Source organism: Microcaecilia unicolor, chromosome 9 (assembly GCF_901765095.1).
Source record: "Microcaecilia unicolor chromosome 9, aMicUni1.1, whole genome shotgun sequence".
Classification (NCBI taxonomy): Eukaryota; Metazoa; Chordata; class Amphibia; order Gymnophiona; family Siphonopidae; genus Microcaecilia; species Microcaecilia unicolor.
Window position 1 is genome coordinate 9,653,793 of NC_044039.1, and position 15,680 is coordinate 9,669,472.

The 15,680-nt window shown below is 44.4% G+C and overlaps 1 protein-coding gene across 1 annotated transcript in view; it reads left to right on the forward strand.

Moving 5' to 3' along the window:
• Positions 1–1,565: 1,565 nt before the first annotated feature.
• TBC1D15 (TBC1 domain family member 15) overlaps positions 1,566–15,680 on the forward strand; it is a 114,004-nt gene continuing 99,889 nt past the window's right edge. Inside the window, exons 1-2 of the mRNA XM_030214306.1 lie at positions 1,566–1,569; positions 2,561–2,625. Of these exons, the coding sequence (XP_030070166.1) occupies positions 2,614–2,625 (12 nt within the window). The 5' untranslated portion in view covers positions 1,566–1,569; positions 2,561–2,613. The remainder of the gene's footprint in view (positions 1,570–2,560; positions 2,626–15,680) is intronic.

Sequence of the window (15,680 nt, forward strand, 5' to 3'; positions counted from 1 at the left end):
AGAAGGGCTGCTTTTTCCTGGATCTAGCACTCATTCACCTCCAACATTGCTACACGTTATCTGGATCCAGCATTGTTTTCACTCATAAGGGCTGCATCCACCTGGATCCTGCACTGTTTTCTCAAAGAAAGGCTGCATTCACCTTGATCCAGCACTCATTCTCCCCAGAAGGGCTGTTGCCTCCTGGATCCAGTACTGATTCTCTTTAGAAGGGATTCATTGTCCTGAATCCCACCCTGGTTCTCACTAGAAGGGCTGGCTGAACCCACCTGGATCAAGCATTCATTCCCCACAGAAGGGCCCTATCCCCCTGGATCCAGCACTCATTTCCTGCCCAGAAGGGCTGCCCAACCTGGATTCAGCACTGTTTTCTCACAGTAGGGCTGTAACCAACCTGGAGGCAGTACTAACTACCTTTAGAAGGGCTGCTGACTCCTGGATCCAGTACCAGAAGGGCAAATTCCACTTGGATAAACCAATGCTGGATCCTGGTGAATGCAGCCCCCCTAGGGGAAACGAGAGCTTGGTCAAGGGGAATAAATCCCTTCTGGGGGGGAACGAGTGTTGAATGCATGTGGCTGCAGCCCTTCTAAAAAGAATCAGTGCCCGGGAGGATGCACCCTTCTAAAGAAATTGATATTGGATCCAGGAGTCAGCAACCCTTCTAAAGATAATAATTAGTGCAGCAATTTTGGAGGTGGATGGGTGCAGGGCCGCTGAAAAACTAAGCCAGGCTTGAGAAGGAGTGCCGCCACTTAGACCAGATTGGGAGGGCTGCAGCCCAACGTGGGGGTGCGGGCCACATTTTGCCCCACCTTTCTGCCTCCCCCCCACTGCAACTCCTCATACCTTGGCTGGTGGCACTGGCACCAGTCCCCCCTTAGAGGTCAGGAAGGAGCAGACACAGTTGAATTCGGGGCCCCTGATTTGGCTGGTGGGGGTCCCCAAGCCCCACCAGAAGCCTTCTCTCTAATGCTGTTCTCCACCACGTTGCCTGCCCAGTGCAGCTGCTTCTCCTCATGTCACGCATGCTCAGTTTAATCAAAACCGAGCATGTGTGACGTGAGCAGAAGCAGGGCAGGCAATGAGCTGAACAGCGCTGGATGGAAGGCTTCTGGCGGGGCTTGGGGACCCCCACCACCCAAATCAGGGGCCCCAAATTCAACCGTGTCTGCTCCTCCCTGGCCTCTAAGGGGGGACTGGTGCCAGAGTCTGTCTCTCTCCTACTCCTGTCGGGACCCATGTGACTGTGGTGCCAATTCCCCCCCTCCCCTCTCGGCAGCCCTGAGTGCTGGGTTCAGGGGGAATAAGTGCTAGATCCAGATGCAAGCAGTTCTTCTGGGAGAAAATAGTATTGAATCCAGGGTGATAGGGCTCTTGTGGGGGGGGGGGGGGGGATGCGGCACTTCTGACAGGAATGAGTGCTGGATCCAGGGGGCTGTAGTCCTTCTGGGGGAGAATGAGTGCTGGATCCAGGGGGTACAACTCAATTATTTAGTCAAATGACTGAAGTCTTAGAACCTTCAGGTAATATTATAAGCACTGAGGTGACTCGAAGCGCGTTGAGAAGTCGTGCTGTTCTCTCCCCCATTGTGATACCGAGACCCTGAAGCAGCCTTGCGAAACGCTGGCCATCGTCGGCTCGGCACTGGATTCCAGAGAGAGACTACAGTAAATTACCGGCTGGAGCAACGCGGTCTAATAGCACGACCATTAAAGATAAGTGTCAGTGCTTATAATATTACCTGAAGGTTCTAAGACTTCAGTCATTTGACTAAATAATTGAGTTGTGACTAGTAACAGGAAATATTTACATAGAAAGGTTTTTGGCCGATGATGAAGGCAGGATCTAGTGATCCGTTCAAGCTCGTACAGTTCGATCAAGATGAAGATCTCTGAGCTCTTTGAGGTCTTTTTTTTTTTTCCTGTTTACTAGAATTCTACAAGTTACTTTGGAAGTCATTTTGAAGCAGCAGATACTGTGGTTATTGTTAGATATTTTTGCGTATCAGCATCCGAGGTTTTGATTAAGTTTAGTGGATTCTCTCTCTCTATCACCTGAACCCTCAGTCCAGCATTTCCCCCTCATTCTGTGTCCTACCTTCCTTCCAACTTGCCTTCGAGACTCTAGAGCTGCAGGCAGGTCAGGTTTTCAGGATATCCACAATGAATATGCATGAACTTGATTTGCATACACAGCCTCCATGGTATGCAAATCTATCTCCTGCATATTCATTGTGGATATCCTGAAAACCTGACCTGGCTGCGACTCTCGAGGACCGGAGTCGCCAACCCCTGTATCACCTGAACCCACAGTCCAGCATTTCCCCCTGATTCTGTGTCCTACTTTCCTTCCAACTTGCCTTCGGGACTCGAAAGCACTAAACCCTTCATCTTATCTCCGCCCCAACCTCCCCGATAGAAAAAGCCCAACTGCCCAAGCAGCTCAGTTGCCCCGCCCTCCTCTGACGCTACTTCCTGTTTCCGGGACGCGGCTGCCGCTGCTGAGAGAGAGAGAGACGTTGTTTGCGTCGGAAGAAGGGGGGGCGTCGCGCGAGAGTCAGAAGTGCGGTGCGCGCGGGGCCAGCGGCGGGCGACCACCCGACCTCAGACATGAGTTTGAAGGTAGCCATGGGGCGAGTTGGAGATTGAGGGTTCGGGGGGAGGGGGCGCTCGGCCTGTTAAATGTGTGTCAGTGACTTGTTGGTGTCTCTATTTGTCTGAATTTTTGTTCCTTGTTTTGCTGATACCTTTGACGTGTCAACCTTCAAAAACGCTTCACCTTATGGCAGCAGTTGCTCCCAGACTTAACACTTTTCAGCTGCAGGGAGGGAGGGGGGAGGGTCTTTACTACTATTACTTGACATTTCTAGGGTTACGCAGCGCTGTACAATTTAACATAGAGGGACGGTCCCTGCTCAAAGGAGCTTATAATCTAAAGGACAAATGTACAGTCAGTCAAATAGGGGCAGTCTAGATTTCCTGAAAGGTACAAAGGTTAGGTGCCGAAAGCAACATAGAAGAGGTGGGCTTTGAGCAAGGGTCTTTCGCTTAACCCTTTCAGCAGGGACTGGCCTTCTTTGTTAAACTGTACAGCGCTGCGTAACCCTAGTAGCGCTTTAGAAATGTCAAGTAGTAGTATGGTACCTGATGCCCAGTCGTTATCCAGATGGGACTAAAATTAGGCCAGCTAAGAGTCTGGCTTAACTTATCTCTGTCCACATGTATTTAGTGCTGCTCGTTATCCGGTTAGCATGCTAACTATACCCAGAATATTTACATCGCAACCTTACCTATTATCGATAATGTTCTTGCTTATACTACTACTTAACATTTCTAAAGCGCTACTAGGGTTACGCAGCGCTGTACAATTTAACATAGAGGGACAGTCCCTGCTCAAAGGAGCTTATAATCTAAAGGACAAATGTACAGTCAGTCAAATAGGGGCAGTCTAGATTTCCTGAAAGGTACAAAGGTTAGGTGCCGAAAGCAACATAGAAGAGGTGGGCTTTGAGCAAGGGTCTTTCGCTTAACCCTTTCAGCAGGGACTGGCCTTCTTTGTTAAACTGTACAGCGCTGCGTAACCCTAGTAGCGCTTTAGAAATGTCAAGTAGTAGTATGGTACCTGATGCCCAGTCGTTATCCAGATGGGACTAAAATTAGGCCAGCTAAGAGTCTGGCTTAACTTATCTCTGTCCACATGTATTTAGTGCTGCTCGTTATCCGGTTAGCATGCTAACTATACCCAGAATATTTACATCGCAACCTTACCTATTATCGATAATGTTCTTGCTTATACTACTACTTAACATTTCTAAAGCGCTACTAGGGTTACGCAGCGCTGTACAATTTAACATAGAGGGACAGTCCCTGCTCAAAGGAGCTTATAATCTAAAGGACAAATGTACAGTCAGTCAAATAGGGGCAGTCTAGATTTCCTGAAAGGTACAAAGGTTAGGTGCCGAAAGCAACATAGAAGAGGTGGGCTTTGAGCAAGGGTCTTTCGCTTAACCCTTTCAGCAGGGACTGGCCTTCTTTGTTAAACTGTACAGCGCTGCGTAACCCTAGTAGCGCTTTAGAAATGTCAAGTAGTAGTATGGTACCTGATGCCCAGTCGTTATCCAGATGGGACTAAAATTAGGCCAGCTAAGAGTCTGGCTTAACTTACCTCTGTCCACATGTATTTAGTGCTGCTCGTTATCCGGTTAGCATGCTAACTATACCCAGAATATTTACATCGCAACCTTACCTATTATCGATAATGTTCTTGCTTATACTACTACTTAACATTTCTAAAGCGCTACTAGGGTTACGCAGCGCTGTACAATTTAACATAGAGGGACAGTCCCTGCTCAAAGGAGCTTATAATCTAAAGGACAAATGTACAGTCAGTCAAATAGGGGCAGTCTAGATTTCCTGAAAGGTACAAAGGTTAGGTGCCGAAAGCAACATTGAAGAGGTGGGCTTTGAGCAAGGGTCTTTCGCTTAACCCTTTCAGCAGGGACTGGCCTTCTTTGTTAAACTGTACAGCGCTGCGTAACCCTAGTAGCACTTTAGAAATGTCAAGTAGTAGTATGGTACCTGATGCCCAGTCGTTATCCAGATGGGACTAAAATTAGGCCAGCTAAGAGTCTGGCTTAACTTACCTCTGTCCACATGTATTTAGTGCTGCTCGTTATCCGGTTAGCATGCTAACTATACCCAGAATATTTACATCGCAACCTTACCTATTATCGATAATGTTCTTGCTTATACTACTACTTAACATTTCTAAAGCGCTACTAGGGTTATGCAGCGCTGTACAATTTAACATAGAGGGACAGTCCCTGCTCAAAGGAGCTTATAATCTAAAGGACAAATGTACAGTCAGTCAAATAGGGGCAGTCTAGATTTCCTGAAAGGTACAAAGGTTAGGTGCCGAAAGCAACATAGAAGAGGTGGGCTTTGAGCAAGGGTCTTTCGCTTAACCCTTTCAGCAGGGACTGGCCTTCTTTGTTAAACTGTACAGCGCTGCGTAACCCTAGTAGCGCTTTAGAAATGTCAAGTAGTAGTATGGTACCTGATGCCCAGTCGTTATCCAGATGGGACTAAAATTAGGCCAGCTAAGAGTCTGGCTTAACTTACCTCTGTCCACATGTATTTAGTGCTGCTCGTTATCCGGTTAGCATGCTAACTATACCCAGAATATTTACATCGCAACCTTACCTATTATCGATAATGTTCTTGCTTATACTACTACTTAACATTTCTAAAGCGCTACTAGGGTTATGCAGCGCTGTACAATTTAACATAGAGGGACAGTCCCTGCTCAAAGGAGCTTATAATCTAAAGGACAAATGTACAGTCAGTCAAATAGGGGCAGTCTAGATTTCCTGAAAGGTACAAAGGTTAGGTGCCGAAAGCAACATTGAAGAGGTGGGCTTTGAGCAAGGGTCTTTCGCTTAACCCTTTCAGCAGGGACTGGCCTTCTTTGTTAAACTGTACAGCGCTGCGTAACCCTAGTAGCACTTTAGAAATGTCAAGTAGTAGTATGGTACCTGATGCCCAGTCGTTATCCAGATGGGACTAAAATTAGGCCAGCTAAGAGTCTGGCTTAACTTACCTCTGTCCACATGTATTTAGTGCTGCTCGTTATCCGGTTAGCATGCTAACTATACCCAGAATATTTACATCGCAACCTTACCTATTATCGATAATGTTCTTGCTTATACTACTACTTAACATTTCTAAAGCGCTACTAGGGTTACGCAGCGCTGTACAATTTAACATAGAGGGACAGTCCCTGCTCAAAGGAGCTTACAATCTAAAGGACAAATGTAAAGTCAGTCAAATAGGGGCAGTCTAGATTTCCTGAAAGGTACAAAGGTTAGGTGCCGAAAGCAACATTGAAGAGGTGGGCTTTGAGCAAGGGTCTTTCGCTTAACCCTTTCAGCAGGGACTGGCCTTCTTTGTTAAACTGTACAGCGCTGCGTAACCCTAGTAGCGCTTTAGAAATGTCAAGTAGTAGTATGGTACCTGATGCCCAGTCGTTATCCAGATGGGAGTAAAATTAGAGCAGCTCAGAGTCTGGCTTAACTTACCACCTCTGTCCACGTGTATTTAGTGCTGCTCCTTATCCGGTTAGCATGCTAACTAACTATACCCAGAATATGTACATCGCAACCTTACCTACAAATGCATTCAGTCTGCTGCCCCTCACCACCTCTCCTCCCTCATCTCCCCCTATGTTCCCGCCCGTAACCTCCGTTCACAGGACAAATCCCTCCTCTCTGTACCCTTCTCCACCACCGCCGACTCCAGGCTCCGCTCATTCTGCCTCGCCTCACCCTATGCTTGGAACAACCTTCCTGAGCCCTTACGCCAAGCCCCCTCCCTGCCCATCTTCAAGTCTTTGCTTAAAACCCACCTCTTCAATGCTGCGTTCGGCACCTAACTCTTACCGTTCACTAAATCCAGACTGCCCCAATTTGACCGCCCCTATCGGACTGTCCGTTCACTTGTCTCTTAGATTGTAAGCTCCTTGAGCAGGGACCGTCCCTCTATGTTAAATTGTACAGCACAGCGTAACCCTAGTAGCACTTTAGAAATGTTAAGTAGTAGTAGTACCTATTATCAACAATGTTCTTGCTTATATCTACTTATCTGCATTTTGATTATGCTATTTTCTATGACATCTCCACCTACATATTACTACTACTACTACTTAACATTTCTAGAGCGCTACTAGGGTTACGCAGCGCTGTACAGTTTAACAAAGACGGACAGTCCCTGCTCGAAGGAGCTTACAATCTAAAGGACGAAATGTCAAGTTGGGGCAGTCTAGATTTCCTGAATAGAGATAAAGTGGTTAGGTGCGCGCTGTGTGATGCGGGTCCCGTCTGAACCATGGCCGCCGAGGGGCAGGGGGAGATGAGGTGTGCTCGTGAACTGTGCTCCGCCCTCGTCATCACGTTCTGACGCGAGGGCGGGGCACAGGACGCCTCACAGTTGTTCCCTGGCGTATGGGCTCAGGGAGTTCATCGACTGAGAGAGAGAGTGGAGGGAGAGGGGAAGTGGGTTTGGGTGGAAAGGCCATGAGTTCGGTCTTGGCCCATGTTCAGTTTCAGGTGGCGGTCCGACATCCAGGCAGCAATGTCGGATAAGTAATATTCTCTGCTTATATTAACTTGTTTAATTTTCGATCATGCTACTTTCCATGTAACACTAACTGTTTTTCCTAAGCTACTAATAACGACACATTGAGCCTGCAAAGAGGTGGGAAAATGTGGGATTCAAATGCAATAAATAAATAAATAAATACTTGTTACTTGTTTAACCTGTAGTACTATGTAAGCCGCATTGAACCTGCTAGCAAGTGGGAAAGTGTGGGGTATAAGTGTTACAAATAAATGCTGCTGTCCGCATTTAAAATAAACAAAACAAGCTAATTGCAACATTCTGATATTGGCTCCTATCATTCTAACTTTCAGTGGGACTGACTGCATCAGTAGAGGGAATTTTCTTCCAATTCTGTCATATTTTCTGTCCACTGTGTACTAAGAGTTTTGGTTTATATGTTTGTTTATTGTTATGCTCGATGTACCGCGATTGCTAATAAAGGTCAAAGCGGTTTACACAAAAGTGAAAAAATATATCCAAAATCATAATAGCTAGCGCCAGCCACACCTTATTACTGTATAGAAACACATACGCTTGTGTAGCGGTATTATTTTCATGAGGTTTACTCTTGTAGTAGCAGTTGTAAAATTCTTATGTTCACAGTGGCTCTGCTCTGTGGCAGAGTATTAACCCTCAAGTGGAGGACTATCCTCACCACCTAACTGGATTTTAAATGGAAAGAGTTTATTCGATATGAGGAGAAACTAGGGGAGTGACTCTGTATCACAGTTGAGGTGATGTGTTTAGATATGATTGGATTTAGTTCTTGTATTTTTCTTTAGCAGCTCATGATGAGTTGCATTTCAGTACAGTAAGTAGTTCCTCATCTTTGGAGGGTTTTCAGTCCAAGTTTGTGTTTGAGTAACAAAGGGTGATGTAACTTGTCCAAGGTTACAAGGAGTATTTGACTTCTAGCTTCCCTGCTTCTCAGCTTGCTGCTCTAACCACATATCCATTGTGGCTTTCTGACCCTTGGACTGCTTTTGGACTGTTTGATCATAATTTGCTTCTTAATGGTTTTTTCTTACTTGAACTTTGAAACTTGGTTCTGTCTTGGGGGCAGTGTCTCAAATGAACCTCTCGCCTAAGTCTTTGTAGCTTTCTGTATGCTTTTGGTGTATGATTCTGGCTAAGTCACTTAACCCTCCATTGCCCCAGGTACAGAATGAGTACTTGTATATAATATGTAAACCGCTTTGATTGTAACCACAGAAAGGTGGTATATCAAATCCCATCCTGTCTTTTGCAGGATCCTTCTCCACTTCTGTGCCATTATCAGTTGGTATACTACAGGGCTGTATTCTAGGCCCTCTCATTTTCTTCCTGTACACGCTCTCCCTTGGTAGCTTGATTTCCTTCCATGACTTCCATGCAGATGACTCCTGGATCCGTCTTTCTGCCGTAGAACTTTCACCAAGATGATCTTTGGTGATCTCTGCATAAACACTGGGATTCAGCTGTCTTTTTAGATCTTTCATTGTTCTTTGATGCTGGTCAAGATCATGGGATATTGATAAGTGTTTTTGATTGGTTGGCAACTTTAATGACTAATAGATCTCTTCAAGTACAGTTCAGAGAAGAACTCCCCAGGACCTCTGAAAGTTGGGTAAAGCAGTACCTCGGGGTTCTAATCCTTCTCTTTACTTTTTAACTATCTATATACAACCTGTTGTCTATGTGAAAAATTTATGTAGAAGATATTCATGACGTTTGTGAGCATTGCCCTCAGAGACCTGCTTGATTTATTTAATTAAATCAATTCCTGCTTGCTGTTCAGAGATGGAAAGAGTCCAATCATTATTTTGGAATTGGCAGAAGTTTGAATTGCTTTGGGTGATAAAATAAAAATCAACTTTATTCCCTTGCGGAGATTTTTCGTCAAGGTTATTCATATCTGTAAAGAATGGTGAGGATCCTGGGGATGTTGTATCTAGAAATGGGTATATAAGTCCAAGTTGATAATTTTATTTAATGATGGTTTCCATGTAGCAGCTTTCTATTCATAAGTTGTGATCATATTTGACAGGATGTGGTCATTTTTATTCGGCTATTATAAGTAGGTTAGACCAGTGGTTCCCAAGCCTGGTCTTGGAACACCCCAGCCAGTCAGGTTTTTGGGATATCCACAATGAATATTCATATCCCACAGAATTCAAACATGCGTGAGATATGCATAAAGGAATCCTGTGCAGTAGGAATGGATCCTCAGAAGCATAGCCAAAATTGGGTGGCGGAGCAGGTGGGGGAAGAGAGGTTGGTAGTTGGGAGGCGAGGATAGTGGAGGGCAGACTTGTACGGTCTGTACCAGAGCCGGTGATGGGAGGCGGGACTGGTGGTTGGGAGGCGGGAAATACTGCTGGGCAGACTTGTACGGTCTGTGCCCTGAAAAAGGCAGGTACAAATCAAGGTAAGGTATACACATATGAGTTTATCTTGTTGGGCAGACTGGATGGACCATGCAGGTCTTTTTCTGCCGTCATCTACTATGTTACTATGAGAGAGAGCTGCATGCACTGGAGGAAGAACATGCAAATCTCTCTCTCATAGCAACATAGTAGATGACGGCAGAAAAGACCTGCACGGTCCATCCAGTCTGCCCAACAAGATAAACTCATGTGCTACTTTTTGTGCATACCCTTTTTGAATATGCTTAAACTGATGGAACAGTTATGTCTTATCTGATAACTTTCTTTCCTTTAGTCCTATTAGAATAATCATTGTGGATATCCCAAACATCTGCCTGGCTGGGGTGCCTCCAGGACCAGGTTTGGAAACCGCTGGGTTAGACTATTGTGTGATGACTTACACAGTGGTTTAAAGTTGAATAAACTTCAAAATAGGGCAGTCTGTATTTTAAAAGGCCTGTGGTTTTCAGACTTTCACCTGTTCTAAAACTGTCACTGCCTGTGATTAAAATAATTTATATTTGACCTTTCATACTTTTCAGCAACATCTGGGCCTTTACTTAAGAAACAGATTGAATGTTTATGTCTATTTATTTATTACATTTGTACCCCACATTATCCCACCTATTTGCAGGCTCAATGTGGCTTACAGAGTGTTATTATGACATATTCATGAGAGGATAATAGGTATAGATATGATCTTTGGTGATCTCTGCATAAACACTGGGATTCAGCTGTCTTTTAGATCTTTCATTGTTCCCAACAGACAGTTGAGATCTTGCCAGCACTACCTTCTGTCTTTCCTCTTCCTTAGCCAAGATATGCTTGTGGATGGGCATTTTTTAAACGCAACCTGTCTTTGGAACTCGCTGTTAGGAATATGTGGCAAGATCTTTCAGAAAGACATGTCAGACCTAGTTGTTTTCTGCTGCTTTTAATTGATTTTTTTGTTTTTTTACTCATTTTTGTTTGCTGGATTCTTTTATGTTTGTGTGTCTTATTGTATAGTTATTGTTTATGGTTGTGTGCAGCTTTTAGAATAATAGGTGACTTTTATAAGTTAAATGTATATGTTTGTGGAATCAAGTCTTCCACATAAATTGTACCTCACACTGTTATTGAGTAAGCAAATTCATATTTATCTATAGGTATAATAGTTTTTTTTATTACTGTATTCAGGTAGTCACTGTTTTGTGCTGGTTTTGATGCTTAGTGCTTTGTTTATTTTTGTTGCTATGCTATATATTTTGCATACGCATAGAAAATGATGGCAGGTAATGACCATATAGCTTACCAGTCTGCCCATCCATCTACTATTCCTTCCTCTCTTTTAGGACAGGTCAAGAATAAAGGATTTCTTTCTTGAATTCAGTCTACCATATCCACCACCCTTTCCATGAAGAAATATATCCTTAGATTACTCCTGAGTCTGTCCGCTTTCACCTTCACCCTATGCCTCCTCATTCAAGAGCTTCCTTTCGGCTGAGAGACTTGTCTGCTGTGGATATATTTAAATGTCTCTATCCTATTGCCTGTCTCCTGCCTTTCTTTCAAAGTATACCTATTAAGATTTTTTTTAAATCCTAATTCATTAACCTTTATAATACATTACATGATTCCTTACATTTTTTTTCGGGTCCAGTAGTCTCTTCTTGTTCCTTAGGCCTTTCAGCTCAGTTGGAACTGGCTTTTGTAGGGATCTAAACAAGCTTTCATTTGCAGCTACCCTGGTGTGTTTCTTATCTAGTATATCCCTTTTTAGATCAGCCATTGCAGTATCTCAAAAAAGATATGAAGGAATTAGAAAAGGTGCAGAGAAGGGCGACGAAAATGATAAAGGGAATGGAACGACTTCTCTATGAGGAACGGCTGAGAAGGTTAGGGCTCTTCAGCTTGGAGAAAAGGCGGCTGAGGGGTGATATGATAGAAGTCTACAAGATAATGAGCGGAGGAGAGCGGACGGATGTGAAGCGTTTGTTTACACTTTCAAACAACAATAGAACCAGGGGACACAAGATGAAGCTAGAATATGGTAGATTTAAAACAAATAAGAGAGAGATTTTCTTTACTCAGCGTGTAATTGGACTCTGGAACTCGTTGCTGGAGAATGTAGTGACAGCAGCTGGCCTTACAGAATTTAAAGGGGGTTTGGACAGATTCCTGAGGGAAAAGTCCATTGAGCATTATTATTTTTTTTTTTGTGTGTGTGTGGGGGGGGGGGGGGGGGGGGGGAGGAGAGTTGCCGGGTTCTTGAAGCCTGGATTGGCCACTGTCGGAGACAGGATGCTGGGCTTGATGGACCCTTGGTCTTTCCCCAGTATGGCGGTGCTTATCTAACACTCTCTTTGGCTAGACCCACAGAATTCAGCTAAAGTACATACTAAAGGGGGAAGTTATCAATGTGAGCTACTGTTAACACCGGCTACTAGTAATTAGGTCTCATTGCATAAAATGGGACCTATGCTAAAATAGCATGATTTAGTGGTACAATGACCTGTTTTAATGGTAGCCCACGTTAATAACTTCCCTACTAGACATCACTGTGGATCAGTGACTGAGCCTCCTTTACCATTCCCTCCTCCCCACCCCTTCAAAAGCTGTGGGCACTGCATCTAAGCCAGTGTTTATCGATCTTATTATGGACATGACCCTCTTGATTGTGGCCAGATAAAATTGTGTTACCCCCCCCCCCCCCCCCCCCCCAGGTGCAGAAAAATGCACCTATTGAGAATTCACACAGGTCTGGACCTCAAACGTTAGTTTTGTGACCCCGTTAGGAAAGTTCTGCTCCAAGCATTCCCAGTTGAAAAAACCCATATCTTCATATGGCAGTGGCAAACAATCATTTGAGCCTCCAGGTCCCATGTAGTCACATCTCTTAGTTCACCATAACTGTGCTTGTTCCTTGTACAGTGTTGATATCTTTTGGTGACACACTGCTATACAGAGATCTTTCATGGTAGTGTGCTGCTGCGGCTAGGAAAGCGAATAGAATGTTGGGTGTTATTAGGAAGGGTATGGAGTCCAGGTGTGCGGATGTTATAATGCCGTTGTATCGCTCCATGGTGCGACCGCACCTGGAGTATTGTGTTCAGTACTGGTCTCCGTATCTCAAAAAAGATATAGTAGAATTGGAAAAGGTACAGCGAAGGGCGACGAAAATGATAGTGGGGATGGGACGACTTTCCTATGAAGAGAGGCTGAGAAGGCTAGGGCTTTTCAGCTTGGAGAAGAGACGGCTGAGGGGAGATATGATAGAAGTGTATAAAAGTGGGAAAGACCAAAGGTCCATCTAGCCCAGCATCCTGTCACCGACAGTGGCCAATCCAGGTCAAGGGCACCTGGCACGCTCCCCCAACGTAAAAACATTCCAGACAAGTTATACCTAAAAATGCGGAATTTTTCCAAGTCCATTTAATAGCGGTCTATGGACTTGTCCTTTAGGAATCTATCTAACCCCTTTTAAACTCCGTCAAGCTAACCGCCCGTACCACGTTCTCCGGCAACGAATTCCAGAGTCTAATTACACGTTGGGTGAAGAAAAATTTTCTCCGATTCGTTTTAAATTTACCACACTGTAGCTTCAACTCATGCCCTCTAGTCCTAGTATTTTTGGATAGCGTGAACAGTCGCTTCACATCCACCCGATCCATTCCACTCATTATTTTATACACTTCTATCATATCTCCCCTCAGCCGTCTCTTCTCCAAGCTAAAAAGCCCTAGCCTTCTCAGCCTCTCTTCATAGGAAAGTCGTCCCATCCCCACTATCATTTTCGTCGCCCTTCGCTGTACCTTTTCCAATTCTACTATATCTTTTTTGAGATACGGAGACCAGTACTGAACACAATACTCCAGGTGCGGTCGCACCATGGAGCGATACAACGGCATTATAACATCCGCACACCTGGACTCCATACCCTTCCTAATAACACCCAACATTCTATTCGCTTTCCTAGCCGCAGCAGCACACTGAGCAAAAGGTTTCAGCGTATCATCGACGACGACACCCAGATCCCTTTCTTGATCCGTAACTCCTAACGCGGAACCTTGCAAGACGTAGCTATAATTCGGGTTCCTCTTACCCACATGCATCACTTTGCACTTGTCAACATTGAACTTCATCTGCCACTTGCACGCCCAATCTCCCAGTCTCGCAAGGTCCTCCTGTAATCGTTCACATTCCTCCTGCGACTTGACGACCCTGAATAATTTTGTGTCATCGGCGAATTTAATTACCTCACTAGTTATTCCCATCTCTAGGTCATTTATAAATACATTAAAAAGCAACGGACCCAGCACAGACCCCTGCGGGACCCCACTAACTACCCTCCTCCACTGAGAATACTGGCCACGCAATCCTACTCTCTGCTTCCTATCTTTCAACCAGTTCTTAATCCATAATAATACCCTACCTCCGATTCCATGACTCTGCAATTTCTTCAGGAGTCTTTCGTGCGGCACTTTGTCAAACGCCTTCTGAAAATCCAGATATACAATATCAACCGGCTCCCCATTGTCCACATGTTTGCTTACCCCCTCAAAAAAATGCATTAGATTGGTGAGGCAAGACTTCCCTTCACTAAATCCGTGCTGACTTTGTCTCATCAGTCCATGTTTTTGTATATGCTCTGCAATTTTATTCTTAATAATAGCCTCCACCATCTTGCCCGGCACCGACGTCAGACTCACCGGTCTATAATTTCCCGGATCTCCTCTGGAACCCTTCTTAAAAATCGGAGTAACATGGCTACCCTCCAGTCTTCCGGTACTACACTCGATTTTAGGGACAGATTGCATATTTCTAACAGTAGCTCCGCAAGTTCATTTTTTAGTTCTATTAATACTCTGGGATGAATACCATCAGGTCCCGGTGATTTACTACTCTTCAGCTTGCTGAACTGACCCATTACATCCTCCAAGGTTACAGAGAATTCGTTTAGTTTCTCCGACTCCCCCGCTTCAATATTCTTTCCGGCACCGGTGTCCCCCCCAAATCCTCCTCGGTGAAGACCGAAGCAAAGAATTCATTTAATTTCTCCGCTACGGCTTTGTCCTCCCTGATCGCCCCTTTAACACCATTTTCGTCCAGCGGCCCAACCGACTCTTTGGCCGGTTTCCTGCTTTTAATGTATCTAAAAAATTTTTTACTATGTATTTTTGCTTCCAACGCTAATTTCTTCTCAAAGTCCTTTTTTGCCCTCCTTATCTCCGCTTTGCATTTGGCTTGGCATTCCTTATGATCTATCCTGTTACTTTCAGTTGGTTCTCTTCTCCACTTTCTGAAGGATTGTTTTTTGGCTCTAATGACTTCCTTTATCTTACTGTTTAGCCACGCCGGCTGACGTTTAGTCTTTTTTCCCTTTTTTCTAATACGTGGAATATATTTGTTCTGAACCTCCAGGATGGTGTTTTTAAACAGCATCCACGCCTGACGCAAGTTTTTTACTCTGCGAGCTGCTCCTTTCAGTCTTTTTTTCACCATTTTTCTCATTTTGTCGTAATCACCTTTTCTATAGTTAAACGCTAGCGTACTTGATTTCCTAGTTTCACTTCCTTCAATGCCAATATCAAAACCGATCATATTATGATCACTGTTATCAAGCGGCCCTCGTACCGTTACCCCCTGCACTAGATCATGAGCACCACTAAGGACTAAGTCTAGTATTTTTCCTTCTCTTGTCGGCTCCTGAACTAGCTGTTCCATGAAGCTGTCCTTGATTTCATCAAGAAATCTTATGTCCCTTGCGTGTACAGATGTTACATTAACCCAGTCTATATGCGGGTAATTGAAATCCCCCATTATTATTGTGTTGCCCAGTTTGTTTGCGTCCCTGATAACTTCCAAAATTGAACCATAAAAAATTAGCACCATAACATTTTATTTTGGATTTATTAATTAAATATCTTTTTTTGTTTTTAATATAAAGGTTGAATTAACAGGAATAGGGGGAGGGGAAGGGAGATAGGGGGGAAGGGGGATAAATGGAATTGAGGAAGGGGGAGGGAAGGCTGGGGGGGGGGACAAAATTAGAGAGTGTGTAGATCACAAAGAACACTAAGTACTCATAAATGTATGTATCTAAAGTTGTTGACTAACTGTAACAAAAGCAATGTA